This window comes from Coregonus lavaretus (genome assembly GCF_964263955.1).
Source record: "Coregonus lavaretus genome assembly, chromosome: 3".
In the NCBI taxonomy this organism is placed as follows: Eukaryota; Metazoa; Chordata; class Actinopteri; order Salmoniformes; family Salmonidae; genus Coregonus; species Coregonus lavaretus.
In genome coordinates this window covers 21529272-21551657 of record NC_139990.1, presented here as the reverse complement: position 1 = coordinate 21551657, position 22386 = coordinate 21529272, and the positions used below count along the sequence as shown (strand labels likewise).

Here is a 22386-nt window from a genome sequence, read left to right as displayed (position 1 = left end):
AAACCAGTCAGGTTTCAAGACTGGTCATTCAACTGAGACTGCTCTTCTCTGTGTCACGGAGGCTCTCCGCACTGCTAAAGCTAACTCTCTCTCCTCTGCTCTTGTCCTTCTAGACCTGTCTGCTGCCTTTGATACTGTGAACCATCAGATCCTTCTCTCCACCCTCTCCGAGTTGGGCATCTCCGGCGTGGCTCACTCTTGGATTGCGTCCTACCTGACCGGTCGCTCCTACCAAGTGGCGTGGCGAGAATCTGTCTCCGCACCACGTGCTCTCAACACTGGTGTCCCCCAGGGCTCAGTTCTAGGCCCTCTCCTATTCTCGCTAGACACCTATCATTGCTACGCAGACGACACACAACTAATCTTCTCCTTTCCCCCTTCTGATAACCAGATGGCGAATCGCATCTCTGCATGTCTGGCAGACATATCAGTGTGGATGACGGATCACCACCTCAAGCTGAACCTCGGTGAAATGGAGCTGCTCTTCCTCCCGGGGAAGAACTGCCTGTTCCATGATCTCGCCATCACGGTTGACAACTCTGTTGTGTCCTCCTCCCAGAGTGCGACGAGCCTTGGCGTGACCCTGGACAACACCCTGTCGTTCTCCGCTAACATCAAGGCGGTGATCCGATCCTGTAGGTTCATGCTCTACAACGTTCGGAGAGTACGACCCTGCCTTACACAGGAAGTGACACAGGTCCTAATCCAGGCACTTGTCATCTCCCGTCTGGATTACTGCAACTCGCTGTTGGCTGGGCTCACTGACTGTGCCATTAAACCCCTACAACTCATCCACAATGCCGCAGCCCGTCTGGTGTTCAACCTTCCCAAGTTCTCTCACGTCACCCCGCTCCTCCATACACTCCACTGGCTTCCAGTTGAAGCTCGCATCTGCTACAAGACCATGGTGCTTGCCTACGGAGCTGTGAGGGGAACGGCACCTCCGTACCTTCAGGCTCTGATCAGTCCCTACACCCAAACGAGGGCATTGCGTTCATCCACCTCTGGCCTGCTGGCCCCCCTACCTCTGCGGAAGCACAGTTCCCGCTCAGCCCAGTCAAAACTGTTCGCTGCTCTGGCACCCCAATGGTGGAACAAACTCCCTCACGACGCCAGGACAGCGGAGTCACTCACCACCTTCCGGAGACACTTGAAACCCCACCTCTTTAAGGAATACCTGGGATATGATAAAGTAATCCTTCTACCCCACCTTACCCCCCCCCCCAAAAAAAATAACATAAAAAAAAAACATATTATAAAGTGGTTTTCACACTGGCTATAAGGTGAATGCACCAAATTGTAAGTCGCTCTGGATAAGAGCGTCTGCTAAATGACGTAAATGTAACGTAAATGGATGAACATATGGTTGCTCTCTTTCTTACTGTAGCGGGACCACAGGCAATCGATATATTCAATACCTTCACGTTTCCAAATGAGGAGGATGAAGACGAGTTTGCGGAGGTACTGGGTCAGTTTGATATATATTGTTTACCTAAGAAGAACGAGACATATGAACGTTGTGTGTTTCGTTGTCGTATAAAACTGCAAGTTGAAAAGTTTGGCGTCTTTCTTACAGATTTGAAATTAAAAGCACAGACGTGTAATTTTATAGACCTAACCTCCTTTATGCTTCGAGATCAGATTGTGTTTGGTATAAATGACTCCAGAGTTAGAGAAAAATGTCTGCGGGAAAATGAGTTACATTTGGACACTGCAGTAAAAATATGTCAGGCGAATGGCCTGGCACAATTGCATATTAAAACTTTTCGTTCCACACCAGCAAACACTGCTATGGAGGTGGAAAATACAGCAGTGAATTTTGTAGACAAAGACACAAGGTGGCGCTATGAGCAAAGGAGACACAAGCAATATGACTTTGACCCAAGGAGTCACAACCAATATGAGTGTAATAGGAGTGGCACCATGCACCAGGCCAGGAAGTGCCCTGCTTTTGGAAAATGTTGCTACAAATGCAAGGGTAAAAATGTGTTTTGCAAAGGACAAGTATGGGAGACAGAAAGTTCACACCATTGAAATGGAGGAGAATGAACAAAGTGATTTGTTTGTGGGTACTGTGGATTGCATGGAGGACGGGCAAGAACCATCACAGGTCCATACTGGAGCTAGTGACCATTGGGTTGTACCACTCGTGGTACAACCCAACCTGATCAATATGAGGGATTTTCATGAGCTAAAGCACAAGCCAGCCATCATGCAAAATGCTGTGGCTCTCAAAGCGTACAATGGCCAGGCAATTGAGGCTAAAGGTTTGTGTCAGCTAACTGTAAAGGGGAAAACAAGAAGCCACACACTTATGTTTGTGATTGTACCAGAGGGGCATGATTCTCTTTTGGGGGATACAGCATGTGAGTCGTTGGGACTGGTTAAGCGAGTGTACACCATTATTGACTTTGACTGGCTGCACAGTGTTCAACGGGTGACAAGTAATCAAAATGGTGAGGAGATTGCTCAAAGATATTCTGATGTGTTCACAGGATTCGTGGCATTGCCTCTCATTCACTCTATTACTCTCACAGAGAATGCCAAGCCAGTGATTCATGCACCACGCAGAGTTCTGGTGCCACTATGGTAGGATCTAAAGAAGGAGTTGGGAATAATGGGGAAACTCAATGTGCTCGTGAAAACAGAGGAGCCAACAAACTGGGTCAATTCCATGGTGTGTGTGCGGAAAAGGAATGGAGATCTGAGAGTCTGTATGGACCCCAACGACCTTAATAAATGTATCAAAAGGGAGCATTTTCAGATTCCTAAGAGGGAGGAGATAGGATGCTTCAAATGGATTCTGGCAGGTGAGGTTGGATGCAGCCAGCACCAAACTGTGTACAGTCAATACTCCTTTTGGAAGATATTCCTTTAAGAGGTTACCTTTTGTCATAAGTTCTGCCCCTGAGCTCTTTCACAAGGCCATGGAAAGTGTTTTTGAGGGGTTAGAGGGAATTTGGATGATCTTGGGGTCCACTATGCAAGAACACAATGAGCGGCTGGAAAAGACTGCAGAGGGTTCAGATGCATGGTTTGAAGCTAAATCAGGCTAAATGTCAGTTCTGTGTTAAGGAAATCACATTTTTGAGGGATAAACTGTCCTCAGAGAGTGTGCAGCCTGATCATGCCAAGGTCAAAGCAGTGAGGGAGATGGCAAATCCCACAGATAGGAAAGGCATTCAGAGTGTTTTGGGTATGGTCAATTATTTGGGGATGTTTGTACCAAACCTGTCAGCTAAAACAGTGAACTTAAGGACACTCCTTCAGGACAAGACAGAGTTCTCATGGAACAGAGAACATGAAAGAGAGTGGAACGATGAAAATAACATGTGCTAACCTTTTTCAAACCTGACAGGCCTACTAAGGTGTCCACGGACGCCTCCAAAAGATGGCATTGGAGCAGTGCTGCTTCAGGAGCATCAAGGTATGTGGAAGCTTGTGGCTTATGCGGCCCATTCTTTGACTGATGCTGAGAAGCGTTATGCTCAAATAGGAGTGCCTAGGGTTGGTCGTTAGTTGTGAGAAGTTTCACTGTTACATTTATGGCTTACCAAAGGTGATTCTAGAAACGGACCAGAAACCCCTTATTTCAATCTCTCAAAAAAATCTGAATGACATGCCTCCTCGTCTTCAAAGGATGATGATGAGGTTGCAACGCTGTGATTTTGTTCTAACCTATGTGCCTGGGTCAACTTTAGTGGTAGCAGATGCCCTCTCAAGGGCTCCACTAGTGGTGAGCCAAATCAGCCTCAGTCAGGAGTCAATGGAGGAGAAGGTTGCCTTGCATGTGGGTATGGTCATGGAGTCACTTCATGTTTCTGAGCAGTAACTAAGGAGAATAGCTGAAGAGACCTGATAGATTAATTTGTATTTTAAGAATAATGACTAAAGGATTTCACCCCAAATACAGTATAAATGTGTGAACGATGTTAGTTATAATGTAGTGTCAACCCACTAACAGAGGGGGGGAGTTAGAAACTGTTGAGAAAGCATTCCAGGGTGAAGGGGACTAAGAAACGGTTTAAAGGTGGGCGGAGCAAAGTGCCTTTGTGTGTCAAGGGATATAAAAGCTGTATGTATGTTTTTTGGCGCCAGAGCTCTCCATGATTAAAAATACAGATCATTCTTGCTGGTTGCGGACCTTTGTTTAATTCATGATTAAACCAGAGAATTTACACCCTCTGGGAATTATTCAGAGCATTAAGTTTGATTAATTAGAGATAGAAATTCTCGTGACAAGACCATAACAGATCCCATTCTTTGCAAGGTGATCCAGAATCTGGAATTGGCTGTCAAAAAGGCTCTTGTGAGCAGTACTTCCCACTAAGCGCAGAGCTGTTTGTGGTCAATGGTGTGCTGTTGAAGAATAACAGAATAGTGACAACTACTTCAATGCGTCAGGAGATGCTACAGAGAGTGCATGAAGGACATCTGGGAGCTGAGAAATGTAAGAGAAGGGCCAGAGAGTCCCTTTATTGGCCAAATATCAATTCTGACATTGAGCAAATGGTGGGAAATTGTGACACGTCTCAAATTTCATTATAGACAGCACAAGGAGCCCATGGTTATGGGAGCGGTACCCACCACAGCCTGGGAGAAGGTTGGAGTCGACTTGTTTCACTGCAATGGTAAGGACTATTTGTTGACTATCGACTACTTGTCAAATTACCCTAAAATTGCACTCTTGTCCAGCACAACATCAAAGACTGTCATTTTGCATTTGAAATATTTTTTTGCTAGGCATGGGATTCCCCTAGTGGTGGTTTCTGATAATGCTCCTAAATTTGCTTGCATTGAGTTTTAAGATGTTTGCAGAGCATTATGAGTTCAGACATATAACCTCTGGTCCGCTATATCCTAAAAGTAACGGAAAGGCTGAAAAAGGTGTGCAAATCGTGAAGAGACTCTTAAAAACATGTGGTCCTCTGTAGCTCAGCTGGTAGAGCACGGTGCTTGTAACGCCAAGGTAGTGGGTTCGATCCCTGGGACCACCCATACACAAAAATGTATGCACGCATGACTGTAAGTTGCTTTGGATAAAAGCGTCTACTAAATGGCATATTATTATAAAAAAGGCAGCACACAGTGGGACTTATCCATACTTGGCTTTATTGTGAGCAGTGTCCTTGGAATGTTTCCGGTCACCTGCAGAAATCTTAATGGGACGCAAGTTGCATTCCAGGTTGCCTATTTTCTGCCTGAATGACTGCCCATTAGCTGTGCAGGACAGGGCCCTGCAGTTGAAGGCAAGACAAAAACTCGACTATGACAAAACTGCTAGAGTGTTGTCACCGTTGGCAGCTCAGGATGTGGTTCGAATTCTGGGTCCGGATTCATGGGATTGAAAGGCTACTGTATTGGAGGAGGTTGCGCCTCGGTCATATACAGTCAGGACAGAAGATGGGACTGTGTATCGACGCAATAGACAAAGCCTTTTGAGAACACGAGATGTTTGAGGACGCTCAGGACACAGGTATACTGCCACTGAACACACAGGACAAAGAAAGGAGAACAAGTGGGAATGCTTCTGTGACAGTAGCTTCGGACACAGTGCCTCAGACCCTGCGCAGGTCTGAGAGGGCCAGCAGGCCTCCAGAAAGACTGGTGATGTTTAATGGACCAAAGATTGAGAGGCTGACTCATTGAGTTGTTGGGGTTTGTTTTGATATTTTCACTATTGACTATTTTGAAACAGGGATGAGTTGGTATTTGTGAATGTATGTTTGTTTTTTTAAAAAGCTGGGGAAAAAAGGAAGATGTATTGATGTGATTGTTTACGCCACTCTTTTACGACACCTGTGGTACAGTGGGGAAAAAAAGTATTTAGTCAGCCACCAATTGTGCAAGTTCTCCCACTTAAAAAGATGAGAGATGCCTGTAATTTTCATCATAGGTACACGTCAACTATGACAGACAAATTGAGATTTTTTTTTCCAGAAAATCACATTGTAGGATTTTTTATGAATTTATTTGCAAATTATGGTGGAAAATAAGTATTTGGTCACCTACAAACAAGCAAGATTTCTGGCTCTCACAGACCTGTAACTTCTTCTTTAAGAGGCTCCTCTGTCCTCCACTCGTTACCTGTATTAATGGCACCTGTTTGAACTTGTTATCAGTAGAAAATACACCTGTCCACAACCTCAACAGTCACACTCCAAACTCCACTATGGCCAAGACCAAAGAGCTGTCAAAGGACACCAGAAACAAAACTGTAGACCTGCACCAGGCTGGGAAGACTGAATCTGCAATAGGTAAGCAGCTTGGTTTGAATAAATCAACTGTGGGAGCAATTATTAGGAAATGGAAGACATACAAGACCACTGATAATCTCCCTCGATCTGGGGCTCCACGCAAGATCTCACCCCCTGGTGTCAAAATGATCACAAGAACGGTGAGCAAAAATCCCAGAACCACACGGGGGGACGTAGTGAATGACCTGCAGAGAGCTGGGACCAAAGTAACAAAGCCTACCATCAGTAACACACTACGCCGCCAGGGACTCAAATCCTGCAGTGCAAGACGTGTCCCACTGCTTAAGCCAGTACATGTCCAGGCCCGTCTGAAGTTTGCTAGAGTGCATTTGGATGATCCAGAAGAGGATTGGGAGAATGTCATATGGTCAGATGAAACAAAAATATAACTTTTTGGTAAAAACTCAACTCGTCGTGTTTTGAGGACAAAGAATGCTGAGTTGCATCCAAAGAACACCATACCTACTGTGAAGCATGGGGGTGGAAACATCATGCTTTGCGGCTATTTTTCTGCAAAGGGACCAGGACCACTGATCCGTGTAAAGGAAAGAATGAATGGGGCCATGTATCGTGAGATTTTGAGTGAAAACCTCCTTCCATCAGCAAGGGCATTGAAGATGAAACGTGGCTGGGTCTTTCAGCATGACAATGATCCCAAACACACCGCCCGGGCAACGAAGGAGTGGCTTCGTAAGAAGCATTTCAAGGTCCTGGAGTGGCCTAGCCAGTCTCCAGACCTGAACCCAATAGAAAATCTTTGGAGGGAGCTGAAAGTCCGTATTGCCCAGCGACAGCCCCGAAACCTGAAGGATCTGGAGAAGGTCTGTATGGAGGAGTGGGCCAAAATCCCTGCTGCAGTGTGTGCAAACCTGGTCAAGACCTACAGGAAACGTATGATCTCTGTAATTGCAAACAAAGGTTTCTGTACCAAATATTAAGTTGTGCTTTTCTGATGTATCAAATACTTATGTCATGCAATAAAATGCAAATTAATTACTTAAAAATCATACAATGTGATTTTCTGGATTTTTGTTTTAGATTCCGTCTCTCACAGTTGAAGTGTACCTATGATAAAAATCACAGACCTCTACATGCTTTGTAAGTAGGAAAACCTGCAAAATCGGCAGTGTATCAAATACTTGTTCTCCCCACTGTGTATATATATATATATATATATTATGATATAGTTTTGCATCAATTGTTATAAAAATTCTGCAATACTCACTATTGTCTTCATTACACTCAATCAAATGAACCCTGTTTTACTCCATTGTTTGTAAATAATGGATAGCTTAAACCAGTTAAAACTATCATTTTCGTCTTTGGACTGTCAGTCCTTGCACTAGACGAAATGTCTATGAGAGGGGTTACATTTCCCTCATCTTTCAGCTATTTACCAAGTGGCAGAGCCATAGTTTTTTTTACTTTAAAGCTTTAAAGAGATTCTTACCTCGGTCCTTTTTGTATATTTTTTAGCAAGTAGTACCTGATCACTGAAGACAATGAGACTGCCTATAAAGAGGAGGTCAGTGATTTGGCAGTGTGGTGCCAGGACAACAACCTCTCCCTCAACTTCAGCAAGACAAAGGTGCTGATCGTGGACTACAGGAAACGGAGGGCCGAGCATGCCCCCATCCACATCGACAGGGCTGTAGTGGAGCAAGTCGAGAGCTTCAAGTTACTCAGTGTCCATATCACTAAAGAATTAACATGGTCCACACACACCAATACAGTCGTGAAGATGGCACAGCAATGCCTCTTCCGCCTCAAAAGGCTGAAAAGATTTGGCATATGCCCACAGATCCTCAAAAAGTTATACAGCTGCACCATTGAGAGCATTTTGACTGGTGGCTGCATCACCGCTTGGTATGGCACCTGCTTGGCATCCGACAACAAGGCGCTACAAAGGGTAGTGGGTACGGCCCAGTACATCACTGGGGCCGAGCTCCCTTCCATCCAGGACCTCTATAAAAGGCGGTGTCAGAACAGCGGAAGGCCCTAAAAATGGTCAAAGATTCCAGCCACCCAAGTCATAGACTATTTTCTTTTCTACCTGATGGCAAGCGGTACCGATGCACAAAGTCTGGAACCAACCGGACCCTGAACAGCTTCTACCCCCAAGCTATAAGACTGCTAAATAGTTAACCATAGAGTCAGTGCGTCAATATAAGTTACATTACAAAATAATGGCCATCAAAATATGTCAATTTAAGCTAGAGATATCGTTTTTTTGGCATATCAACCTCATAGTGTTGAAATATACAGTGCCTTCAGAAACTATTAACACCCCTTGACTTTTCCACATTTTGTTGTGTTACATGTTGGGATTAAAATGGATTTAATTTACATTTCTTGTTAAATATCTACTCTATATGGTAAAAGTGGAAGAAAAATTCTAACATTTGTAAAATAAAATATGAAAAATAAAACACTAATATATCTTGATTACATAAGTATTCAACCCACTGAGTCAATACATTAGAATCACCTTTGGCAGCAGTGAATACAGCTGTGAGTCTTGGGTAAATCTAAGAGCTTTCCACACCTGGATTGTGCAACATTTGCCCATGATTCTTTTCAAAATTCTTCAAGCTCTGTCAAATGTGTAGTTGATAATTGCTAGACAACCATTTTCAGGTCTTGCCATGGATTTTCAAGCAGATTTAAGTCAAAACTGTAACTCGGCCACTCAGGAACATTCACAGTCTTCTTGGTTTAGTTTATAAGGATCCCCATTAGCTACTTCACATTCAGAAGCTACTCTTCCTGGGGTCCACATAAAACATGGAAATACATGACAAAGTTCAGAACATATATCATTGTGAGCAGGTTATTTTTTCGATTATTGAATCTCCTGCTTTCCCTGTGGTATTAGGTATCCTGTGGCTAGCACTCCACAACCCCACCTTCTCATGGCCGCAGAGGGCTCTCACGAGAGTGTCAGGGTAGGTGTCTAGATGTTTCCGTTGGTGCAACCACGGTGGAAAGTCCAGACAGTACCTCCACCGTGCGCATTCCCCCTGAATACCTCGATCTGGCGCAAGCGTTCTCTAAAACGCAGGGGACTAAATTACCACCTCATCGGGCGGGGGATTGCGGCGATAAACCTCCGGGTAGACGCTGTACCTCCCAAGAGTCATATATACCCCCTGTCACAGGCTGAAACAGTGGCTATGGAAACATATGTCACCGAGTCCCTGCGCCAGGGGTATATACGTCCCTCCACTTCACCCGCCTCCTCAAGTTTCTTCTTTGTGAAGAAGAACGGAGGAGGGCTGCGCCCGTGCATTGATTATCGACCACTGAACAGGGAGACGATAAGATTTAGTTATCCTCTCCCCCTCATTCCTTCAGTGATTGAATCAATGCAGTGGTCGGTGTTCTTGCTATGGGCAGAATATGCCCAGAACTCTCTCCGCCACTCCTCTACTAACCTAACACCATTCCAATGTGTTTTAGGTTACCAACCGGTTCTGGCACCATGGCACCAGAGCCAGACCGAGGCTCCTGCGGTGGATGACTGGTTTTGGCGCGCGGAGGAGACGTGGGACGCTGCCCACGTTCATCTCCAGCGCGTCGTGTGTTGTCAGAAGGTCAGCGTTGGCCTTCTGACAACATCATCACCACAATCATCACCACAATTGTCTTGTCTCGTTATCACACACACCTGGTTCTAATCCCCTAATTAGTCAGTGTATAAGTGTTCCCTCTGCCCCCTTGTCCTTGTGGGTGATTGTTTATTGTGAAGGTTAGTGAAGCTCGGTGGAGCTCGTGTATTTTGTTCGACGGCAGTATTTTCCTATGTGCCTTGTATTTTCCAGTGCACCTGTTTTGTGCCCTGGAGTGTGTAACCCTGTGTTTTTGCGGATTAAAGCCTGTTATTCTGTGATTTTGCCTCCTGTGCCTGACTCCTTCAACACCACCTCATCACAAGTTCAGTTAGTATTGTGGAGTAAGTACAATGTTGTTGGTCCATCCTATGTTTTCTCCTATCACAGCCATTAAACGTTGTAACTGTTTTAAAGTCACCATTGGCCTCATGGTGAAATTCCTAAGCGGTTTTCTTCCTCTCTGGCAACTGAGTTAGTAAGGATGCCCGTATCTTTGTAATGACTGGGTGCATCATTGATACACTATATAAAGTGTAATTGATAACTTAACCATGCTCAAAGGGCTATTCAATGTCTGCTTATTTTTTTATTTTTTTATCTACCAATAGGTGCCCTTCTTTGCGAGGCATTGGAAAACCTCCCTGGTCTTTGTGGTTGAATCTGTGTTTGAAATTCACTGCTCGACTGAGGGACCTTACAGATAATTGTATGTGTGGGGTACAGAGATGAGGTAGTCATTCCAAAATACTATTGTTGCACACAGAGTCCATGCAACTTATTATGTGACTTGTTATGTTAACTTATTTAAGCTTGGTTTGCATAGATCTTTAAGGTGCCAAGTCGGACAATTTCGACTACTTTTGATGTGTAGATGTGTTGTCTGTAATCACCATGCAGTCAAACCCATTCATAAAGTATTTTTATTACATTTGTCAAACTGTAAGATGAAGTAACAAGTACTGTATTGCAGATTTTAAAATAAATTAGTTCATAGTTAATCAAGAGAGGAAATAACAAAACAACAATAAATATTATTGTAATGAAGCTTATTATACATTAAATAAATAAGTGATAACCGTTTGTCAGTGGACAGCACAGCTTGAAACCACACATGACATAGTTAATAAATATATAAACATACTTTGTTCAGCTCAGCTGTAACGTTGATTAACAACCAGATGCATTATATAAAAAGTAGTACATTGCACAAAAAACATGTTGCCTATTATCAATTTTCTTTTTATGATAAAAATATATGGAAGTCCTCACTTGATCTTCTCAGATGCAATGGTGTGTAGTCACAAGTGATTTTCCATGCATTAAAGTCCCGTGATTAGCAGATATAGATGATTGGCTGTTCTTGTGATGACAGTTGCCCACAGATGTTAGTGTTGTCACCTCAGAAGAGGCCGTTTCTGGTGGTGTACTGTACATTGTAAGATCTACGTCTGTGACAGCGTCTCCTTACAGCTGCACAGCAGCCACACAGCATGCACTACAAAACAAAGATGGGGAAGTATGATTCACATGTTAAATCAATATCATTGCAGAGATTGAACAGCTTATTTGATAATATACTTTGTAGAGTATTTTCAGAGTACACAAGTGAACACAAGCCTATACGTACACAAAGCAGGATCCACAGTGGTACCAGAATGATAGCGATGCCACAAGGGATGATAATGGCCAGAGCCCAGCCAGGAAAACCTCCACCACTTGTGGTATTGAAAGGAGTGGTCAGCAAAACGGTAGACAGTGGTGTGGTGCTGGTAGTTGTTGGGGCAACAGTGGTTGTCAGGAGACCTAGAATATAAATGAAAATACATTTAAGAGTGATTATAAACTTGTAATATGTCATATACAGTACCACAGATGTGAACGTGTTTTTTTGAGATTGAGTATTACACATATTTTATATGGGGTTTGATAACTCATTGTAATAAAAAACAGAAATAGCAACAAAAGCAGCATACCTGAGACTTTTAAGACTTCCTCTAGAATAGCACTAGGGAGGTTGATTTCTCCCTCTTTGTATAAATACATCACGTCTGCCCTGATTTGAGTGCCAACAGTACTGTGGACGTAAAAATTGGTTTTGTGTGAGAGTTGAACATGTTCCCTCCATCCTGTTTAGCTGTACAAACAGCAGCTGTATGACATCTGCAGACATTCTAAAGAGTGAGTTGAGAAAGCTGGGTTGGTTCACGGACATGACGTTGTACTTACGTGAAGTCGGGCTTGGGAAAGTCAAACTGTTTGCTGTCTGGTTTACAAAGAATAGCACGGAGCTAAAAGGGGAGAAAACACCAAGTTGTCAATTACTATCATGACCTGAAGATGACCATGGATGTATCTTATGTATAAAAGTATCTTACTAGGCTGTTAATTGAATCCTGTATCTGGATGTAGGTCTCACTGGTGAATGTGATTCTGTTACTTCGCGACTCCATGGTTACATTGGTTATTTTGAAACCAAGATCGATGGCAAATGAAGTATCTGTAAGTTCTGTGAGCACACAAATAATTGTAACTATAGCAACAGACAAAATGAATTGCTACAATTTAGGAGTTTCAAAAATTAGAAAAAATTCAAGAAGTATTTACATAGCAGAAGCAGTTGAATGTTTTATCTATAAAACATTTTGTAGAGTGGAAATAAATGTATTTATGATATAAGCCTAATTTGTTGAACTCACTGATATAAGTTCCATTATGGAAGGTGGTTTGAGTGTTTGTCTGAATGTTGAATTGATGATACAGTTGTTTGTTGAAGGCACCAAGGACATCATCCTCAGTGGGGACTGGTGTGTTGAGCTGGAACATCAGTCTAACAAAAACCACCACTGTTCCAAATCTAAGAGAAAATAATAATAAATAGAAAAGTAAATTTCCTAAAGAAAATGTGTGTTCTTGCTAGGTTGTCTTAAGGTATTTATGGTTGTGAAATAAGTTATAGTAGTGGTAGTCACTGCAGTAGTAATGGAAGTGACTGGTTATAGTTGGGAAAAGTAGGTAGATTGAAAAATTGATAGATTGGATAGGATAGCCAGAACATGTCAACGTTGGTTTGTGTCTCTAGCTTGAATGGTTCAATAGTTACTATTATTGTTGGTAGGTTATTATATGCTAGTTTATACTTGTTTGAATTAGTATAGTTTATGACGTTTTGAAAATGTTAAAGTTGTTTTAAAAGTTTGTAGCTAAAATGGTTAAGGAGCAGCAGCATTTTAAATGTTTACCACTGTGTTCCCATGATTGGCATTGAATCCATAAAGTGTCACGGTAATTTATGCAAATTATATCATTACAGTTTATAAAGGTTTTAGAAAATGTGAGGCTTTTGACAAGCAATCTAAGATGGGTCAGTCTGTACATTTCAACGTTGGTTTGGTCTTTGTAGCATAAATAGTTCAAGACAAGTGGTGTAACCAAATATTTCTCATTAAAGCCTATGGAGCTTTTATGCAACTTTTAAATGGTTATAGTTCAACAAGTATAAATAGTATAAAAAAGCTGAATAAAAGCAATCTATGTTGGGTCAGTCTGAAAATATCAATGTTGGTTTGGTGTTGAAATTCATTGGGAGCTGATTTAAATATTGTTGTACGTCTAAAGGTATTAATGCAAAAAAATATTTTCTCAAGTAATCTAAATTGGTTCCGTGTTCATAACTTGAAGCGTTTAGGTGCTAAAAAAGGCTAAATGAATCAAATAATTAGAAGAAGTATGTAATAAATCTAGTGGTCTTGCCTTCAGCAAGCACACGAATAAAAATTGATTGGATTTATATAGCGCCTTTCTACCAACTGACGTACTCAAATACATTTTCTAAAGAAAGGCTGACATTTTGAATGCTTTATGAAAATATCAGTATTTAACGACACAAACACGGATATACATGGTTATTCGCTTCAAAGGTTCCTTGATTGACAAAGTGTTAATTGAATTGCATAAAATAATTATACTAAATTATCTTGCTTACCTAGTTGTTGATGTCACTGAAGCCATAGAAGTTGAGGTAAAAGTTGCAGTTATCGTTGTCAAGGTAGGAAGTACAATTGTGGTTGTACTTGTAGATGCTGCAGTTATAGTCATTGTAGGAGCAGCAGTTGTGGTTGTTGTTGTAGGACCTGCAGTTTTAATTGCCGTAGTAGAAGCCACAGTGGTGGTGGTGGTTGTTGGGGCAACAGTGGTTGGCAGGAGACCTAGAATATAAATGAAAATACATTTTAGGGGGGATTATAGACTTGTAATATGTCATATACAGTACCATAGATGTGAAAGTGTTTTTTCGAGATTGAATATTATGCATATTTGACATGGTGTTTGATAACTCACTGTAATAACAAACAGAAATAGCAACAAAAGCAGCATACCTGAGACTTTTAAGACTTCCTCTAGAAAAGCACTAGGGAGGTTGATGTCTTCCTTTTTGTATACATACATCACGTCTGCCCTGATTTGAGTGCCAACAGTACTGTGGACGTAAAAATTGGTTTTGTGTGAGAGTTGAACATATTCCCTCCATCCTGTTTAGCTGTACAAACAGCAGCTGTATGACATCTGCAGACATTCTAAAGAGTGCAGTTGAGAAAGCTGGGTTGGTTCACGGACATGACGTTGTACTTACGTGAAGTTGGGTTTGGGAAAGTCAAACTGTTTGCCGTCTGGTTTACAAAGAATATCATGGAGCTAAAAGGGGACAAAACACCAAGTTGTCAATTACTATCATGACCTGAACATGACCATGGATGTATCTTATGTATAGAGGTATCTTACTAGGCTGTTAATTGAATCCTCTATCTGGCTGTAGGTCTCATTGGTGAGAGTGAGGCTATTGCTTTGCGACTCCATGGTTACATTGGTTATTTTGAAACCAAGATCGACGGCAAATGAAGTATCTGTAAGTTCTGTGAGCACACAAAACAATGGTCACTATAGCAACAGACAACATGAACTGCTACAATTTAGGAGTTTCAACATTAGAAAACATTCAAGAAGTATTTACATAGCGGAAGCAGTTGAACGTTTACCTATAAAAAAATATATATAGAGTGGAAATAAATGTCTTCATGATATAAGCCTAATTTATTAAACTCACTGATATAAGTTCCATTCTGGAAGGTGATTTGAGTGTTCGTCTGATTGTTGAATTGACGATACAGTTGCTTGTCGACGGCACCAAGGACATCATCCTTAGTGGGGACTGGTGTGTTGAGCTGGAACATCAGTCTAACAAAAAACATCACTGTGCCAAATCTAAGAGAAAATAATAATAAATAAAAAAAAGTTAATTTCCTAAAGAAAATGTGTGTTCTTGCTAGCTTGTCTTAAAGTATTTATGGTTGTGAAATAAGTTATAGTAGTGGTAGTCACTGCAGTAGTAATGGAAGTGAATGGTTATAGTTGGGAAAAGTAGGTAGATTGAAAAATGGATAGATTGGATAGGATAGCCAGAACATGTCAATGTTGGTTTGTGTCTCTAGCTTGAATGGCTCAAGAGTTACTATTATTGTTGGTAGGATATTATATGCTAGTTTATACTTGTTTGAATTAGTATAGTTTATAACGTTTCGAAAATGTTAAAGTTGTTTTAAATGTTTGTAGCTGAAATGGTTAAGGAGCAGCAGCATTTTAAATGTTTACCACTGTGTTCCCATGATTGGCATTGAATCCATAAAGTGATATGGTAATTTATGCAAATTATATAATTACAGTTTATAAACGTTTTAGAAAATGTGAAGCTTTTGACAAGCAATCTAAGATGGGTCAGTCTGTGCATTTCAACGTTGGTTTGGTCTTTTTAGCATAAATAGTTCAAGAGAAGAGGCGTAACCAAATATTTCTCATTAAAGCCTATGGAGCTTTTATGCAACTTTAAAATGGTTATAGTTCAACAAGTATAAATAGTATAAAAAAGCTGAATAAAAGCAATCTAAGTTGGGTTAGTCTGAAAACATCAATGTTGGTTTGGTGTTGAAATGCATTGGTAGCTGATTTAAATATTGTTGTTTGTCTAAAGGTATTAATGCAAAAAAATATTTTCTCAAGTAATCTAAGTTGGTTCCGTGTTCATAGCTTGAAGCGTTTAGGTGCTAAAACAGGCTAAATGAATCAAATAATTAGAAGAAGTATGTAATAAATATAGTGGTCTTGCCTTCAGCAAGCACACTAATAAAAATAGATTGGATTTATATAGCGCCTTTCTACCAACTGAGGTACTCAAATACATTTTCTAAAGAAAGGCTGACATTTTGAATGCTTTATGAAATATCAGTATTTAATGACACAAACACGGATATACATGGTTCTTCGCTTCAAAGGTTCCTTGATTGACAAAGTGTTAATTGAATTGCATAAAATAATTATACTAAATTATCTTGCTTACCTAGTTGTTGATGTCACTGAAGCCATAGAAGTTGAGGTAAAAGTTGCAGTTGTCGTTGTCAAGGTAGGAAGTACGATTGTGGTTGTACTTGTAGATGCTGCAGTTGTAGTCATTGTAGGAGCAGCAGTTGTGGTTGTTGTTGTAGGACCTGCAGTTTTAATTGCCGTAGTAGAAGCCACAGTGGTGGTGGTGGTTGTTGGGGCAACAGTGGTTGGCAGGAGACCTAGAATATAAATGAAAATACATTTTAGGGGGGATTATAGACTTGTAATATGTCATATACAGTACCATAGATGTGAAAGTGTTTTTTCGAGATTAAGTATTTTTCGAGATTAAGTATTACGCATATTTGACATGGTGTTTGATAACTCACCGTAATAACAAACAGAAATAGCAACAAAAGCAGCATACCTGAGACTTTAAAGACTTCCTCCAGAAAAGCACTTGGGAGGTTGATGTCTTCCTTTTTGTATACATACATCACGTCTGCCCTGATTTGAGTGCCAACAGTACTGTGGACGTAAAAATTGGTTTTGTGTGAGAGTTGAACATATTCCCTCCATCCTGTTTAGCTGTACAAACAGCAGCTGTATGACATCTGCAGACATTCTAAAGAGAGCAGTTGAGAAAGCTGGGTTGGTTCACGGACATGACGTTGTACTTACGTGAAGTTGGGTTTGGGAAAGTCAAACTGTTTGCCGTCTGGTTTACAAAGAATATCATGGAGCTAAAAGGGGACAAAACACCAAGTTGTCAATTACTATCATGACCTGAACATGACCATGGATGTATCTTATGTACAGAGGTATCTTACTAGGCTGTTAATTGAATCCTCTATCTGGCTGTAGGTCTCATTGGTGAGAGTGAGGCTATTGCTTTGCGACTCCATGGTTACATTGGTTATTTTGAAACCAAGATCGACGGCAAATGAAGTATCTGTAAGTTCTGTGAGCACACAAAACAATGGTCACTATAGCAACAGACATAATGAACTGCTACAGTTTAGGAGTTTCAACATTAGAAAACATTCAAGAAGTATTTACATAGCGGAAGCAGTTGAACGTTTACCTATTTTAAAAAAATTATAGAGTGGAAATAAATGTCTTCATGATATAAGCCTAATTTATTAAACTCACTGATATAAGTTCCATTCTGGAAGGTGGTTTGAGTGTTTGTCTGATTGTTGAATTGAAGATACAGTTGCTTGTCGACGACACCAAGGACATCATCCTTAGTGGGGACTGGTGTGTTGAGCTGGAACATCAGTCTAACAAAAAACATCACTGTGCCAAATCTAAGAGAAAATAATAATAAATAAAAAAGTCAATTTCCTAAAGAAAATGTGTGTTCTTGCTAGCTTGTCTTAAAGTATTTATGGTTGTGAAATAAGTTATAGTAGTGGTAGTCACTGCAGTAGTAATGGAAGTGAATGGTTATAGTTGGGAAAAGTAGGTAGATTGAAAAATGTATTGATTGGATAGGATAGCCAGAACATGTCAACGTTGGTTTGTGTCTCTAGCTTGAATAGTTCAAGAGTTACTATTATTGTTGGTAGGATATTATATGCTAGTTTATACTTGTTTGAATTGGTATAGTTTATAACGTTTCGAAAATGTTAAAGTTGTTTTAAATGTTTGTAGCTGAAATGGTTAAGGAGCAGCAGCATTTTAAATGTTTACCACTGTGTTCCCATGATTGGCATTGAATACATAAAGTGATATGGTAATTTATGCAAATTATATCATTACAGTTTATAAACGTTTTAGAAAATCTGAAGCTTTTGACAAGCAATCTAAGATGGGTCAGTCTGTACATTTCAACGTTGGTTTGGTCTTTGTAGCATAAAGAGTTCAAGAGAAGTGGCGGAACCAATATTTCTGATTAAAGCCTATGGAGCTTTTATGCAACTTTAAAATGGTTATAGTTCAACAAGTATAAATAGTATAAAAAAGCTGAATAAAAGCAATCTAAGTTGGGTTAGTCTGAAAACATCAATGTTGGTTTGGTGTTGAAATGCATTGGTAGCTGATTTAAATATTGTTGTACATCTAAAGGTATTAATGCAAAAAAATATTTTCTCAAGTAATCTAAGTTGGTTCCGTGTTCATAGCTTGAAGCGTTTAGGTGCTAAAACAGGCTAAATGAATCAAATAATTAGAAGAAGTATGTAATAAATATAGTGGTCTTGCCTTCAGCAAGCACACTAATAAAAATAGATTGGATTTATATAGCGCCTTTCTACCAACTGAGGTACTCAAATATATTTTCTAAAGAAAGGCTGACATTTTGAATGCTTTATGAAATATCAGTATTTAATGACACAAACACGGATATACATGGTTCTTCGCTTCAAAGGTTCCTTGATTGACAAAGTGTTAATTGAATTGCATAAAATAATTCTACTAAATTATCTTGCTTACCTAGTTGTTGATGTCACTGAAGTCATAGAAGTTGAGGTAAAAGTTGCAGTTGTCGTTGTCAAGGTAGGAAGTACGATTGTGGTTGTACTTGTAGATGCTGCAGTTGTAGTCATTGTAGGAGCAGCAGTTGTGGTTGTTGTTGTAGGACCTGCAGTTTTAATTGCCGTAGTAGAAGCCACAGTGGTGGTGGTGGTTGTTGGGGCAACAGTGGTTGGCAGGAGACCTAGAATATAAATGAAAATACATTTTAGGGGGGATTATAGACTTGTAATATGTCATATACAGTACCATAGATGTGAAAGTGTTTTTTCGAGATTAAGTATTTTTCGAGATTAAGTATTACGCATATTTGACATGGTGTTTGATAACTCACCGTAATAACAAACAGAAATAGCAACAAAAGCAGCATACCTGAGACTTTAAAGACTTCCTCTAGAAAAGCACTAGGGAGGTTGATGTCTTCCTTTTTGTATACATACATCACGTCTGCCCTGATTTGAGTGCCAACAGTACTGTGGACGTAAAAATTGGTTTTGTGTGAGAGTTGAACATATTCCCTCCATCCTGTTTAGCTGTACAAACAGCAGCTGTATGACATCTGCAGACATTCTAAAGAGAGCAGTTGAGAAAGCTGGGTTGGTTCACGGACATGACGTTGTACTTACGTGAAGTTGGGTTTGGGAAAGTCAAACTGTTTGCCGTTTGGTTTACAAAGAATATCATGGAGCTAAAAGGGGACAAAACACCAAGTTGTCAATTACTATCATGACCTGAACATGACCATGGATGTATCTTATGTACAGAGGTATCTTACTAGGCTGTTAATTGAATCCTCTATCTGGCTGTAGGTCTCATTGGTGAGAGTGAGGCTATTGCTTTGCGACTCCATGGTTACATTGGTTATTTTGAAACCAAGATCGACGGCAAATGAAGTATCTGTAAGTTCTGTGAGCACACAAAACAATGGTCACTATAGCAACAGACATAATGAACTGCTACAGTTTAGGAGTTTCAACATTAGAAAACATTCAAGAAGTATTTACATAGCGGAAGCAGTTGAACGTTTACCTATTTTAAAAAAATTATAGAGTGGAAATAAATGTCTTCATGATATAAGCCTAATTTATTAAACTCACTGATATAAGTTCCATTCTGGAAGGTGGTTTGAGTGTTTGTCTGATTGTTGAATTGAAGATACAGTTGCTTGTCGACGACACCAAGGACATCATCCTTAGTGGGGACTGGTGTGTTGAGCTGGAACATCAGTCTAACAAAAAACATCACTGTGCCAAATCTAAGAGAAAATAATAATAAATAAAAAAGTCAATTTCCTAAAGAAAATGTGTGTTCTTGCTAGCTTGTCTTAAAGTATTTATGGTTGTGAAATAAGTTATAGTAGTGGTAGTCACTGCAGTAGTAATGGAAGTGAATGGTTATAGTTGGGAAAAGTAGGTAGATTGAAAAATGTATTGATTGGATAGGATAGCCAGAACATGTCAACGTTGGTTTGTGTCTCTAGCTTGAATAGTTCAAGAGTTACTATTATTGTTGGTAGGATATTATATGCTAGTTTATACTTGTTTGAATTGGTATAGTTTATAACGTTTCGAAAATGTTAAAGTTGTTTTAAATGTTTGTAGCTGAAATGGTTAAGGAGCAGCAGCATTTTAAATGTTTACCACTGTGTTCCCATGATTGGCATTGAATACATAAAGTGATATGGTAATTTATGCAAATTATATCATTACAGTTTATAAACGTTTTAGAAAATCTGAAGCTTTTGACAAGCAATCTAAGATGGGTCAGTCTGTACATTTCAACGTTGGTTTGGTCTTTGTAGCATAAAGAGTTCAAGAGAAGTGGCGGAACCAATATTTCTGATTAAAGCCTATGGAGCTTTTATGCAACTTTAAAATGGTTATAGTTCAACAAGTATAAATAGTATAAAAAAGCTGAATAAAAGCAATCTAAGTTGGGTTAGTCTGAAAACATCAATGTTGGTTTGGTGTTGAAATGCATTGGTAGCTGATTTAAATATTGTTGTACATCTAAAGGTATTAATGCAAAAAAATATTTTCTCAAGTAATCTAAGTTGGTTCCGTGTTCATAGCTTGAAGCGTTTAGGTGCTAAAACAGGCTAAATGAATCAAATAATTAGAAGAAGTATGTAATAAATATAGTGGTCTTGCCTTCAGCAAGCACACTAATAAAAATAGATTGGATTTATATAGCGCCTTTCTACCAACTGAGGTACTCAAATATATTTTCTAAAGAAAGGCTGACATTTTGAATGCTTTATGAAATATCAGTATTTAATGACACAAACACGGATATACATGGTTCTTCGCTTCAAAGGTTCCTTGATTGACAAAGTGTTAATTGAATTGCATAAAATAATTCTACTAAATTATCTTGCTTACCTAGTTGTTGATGTCACTGAAGCCATAGAAGTTGAGGTAAAAGTTGCAGTTGTCGTTGTCAAGGTAGGAAGTACGATTGTGGTTGTACTTGTAGATGCTGCAGTTGTAGTCATTGTAGGAGCAGCAGTTGTGGTTGTTGTTGTAGGACCTGCAGTTTTAATTGCCGTAGTAGAAGCCACAGTGGTGGTGGTGGTTGTTGGGGCAACAGTGGTTGGCAGGAGACCTAGAATATAAATGAAAATACATTTTAGGGGGGATTATAGACTTGTAATATGTCATATACAGTACCATAGATGTGAAAGTGTTTTTTCGAGATTAAGTATTTTTCGAGATTAAGTATTACGCATATTTGACATGGTGTTTGATAACTCACCGTAATAACAAACAGAAATAGCAACAAAAGCAGCATACCTGAGACTTTAAAGACTTCCTCTAGAAAAGCACTAGGGAGGTTGATGTCTTCCTTTTTGTATACATACATCACGTCTGCCCTGATTTGAGTGCCAACAGTACTGTGGACGTAAAAATTGGTTTTGTGTGAGAGTTGAACATATTCCCTCCATCCTGTTTAGCTGTACAAACAGCAGCTGTATGACATCTGCAGACATTCTAAAGAGAGCAGTTGAGAAAGCTGGGTTGGTTCACGGACATGACGTTGTACTTACGTGAAGTTGGGTTTGGGAAAGTCAAACTGTTTGCCGTTTGGTTTACAAAGAATATCATGGAGCTAAAAGGGGACAAAACACCAAGTTGTCAATTACTATCATGACCTGAACATGACCATGGATGTATCTTATGTAAAGAGGTATCTTACTAGGCTGTTAATTGAATCCTCTATCTGGCTGTAGGTCTCATTGGTGAGAGTGAGGCTATTGCTTTGCGACTCCATGGTTACATTGGTTATTTTGAAACCAAGATCGACGGCAAATGAAGTATCTGTAAGTTCTGTGAGCACACAAAACAATGGTCACTATAGCAACAGACATAATGAACTGCTACAGTTTAGGAGTTTCAACATTAGAAAACATTCAAGAAGTATTTACATAGCGGAAGCCGTTGAACGTTTACCTATTTAAAAAAAATTATAGAGTGGAAATAAATGTCTTCATGATATAAGCCTAATTTATTAAACTCACTGATATAAGTTCCATTCTGGAAGGTGGTTTGAGTGTTTGTCTGATTGTTGAATTGAAGATACAGTTGCTTGTCGACGACACCAAGGACATCATCCTTAGTGGGGACTGGTGTGTTGAACTGGAACATCAGTCTAACAAAAAACATCACTGTGCC

The 22386-nt window shown here is 39.9% G+C and overlaps 1 protein-coding gene across 1 annotated transcript; it reads right to left on the bottom strand.

Annotated features, from left to right (window-relative positions):
- Nucleotides 1–10770: 10770 nt before the first annotated feature.
- Nucleotides 10771–18893, bottom strand: LOC311111268 (uncharacterized protein). Its single transcript, XM_084153984.1, has 17 exons — nucleotides 18677–18893; nucleotides 17393–17550; nucleotides 17071–17201; nucleotides 16922–16983; nucleotides 16668–16768; nucleotides 16257–16479; nucleotides 14970–15127; nucleotides 14648–14778; nucleotides 14499–14560; nucleotides 14245–14345; nucleotides 13851–14073; nucleotides 12565–12722; nucleotides 12244–12374; nucleotides 12095–12156; nucleotides 11842–11942; nucleotides 11496–11671; nucleotides 10771–11363 (listed from the first exon to the last, which is right to left on the bottom strand). Exons 1-17 carry the CDS (start codon nucleotides 18787–18789, stop codon nucleotides 11268–11270), a joined length of 2187 nt encoding a protein of 728 aa, XP_084010110.1. The 5' UTR covers nucleotides 18790–18893; the 3' UTR covers nucleotides 10771–11267.
- Nucleotides 18894–22386: the final 3493 nt, after the last annotated feature.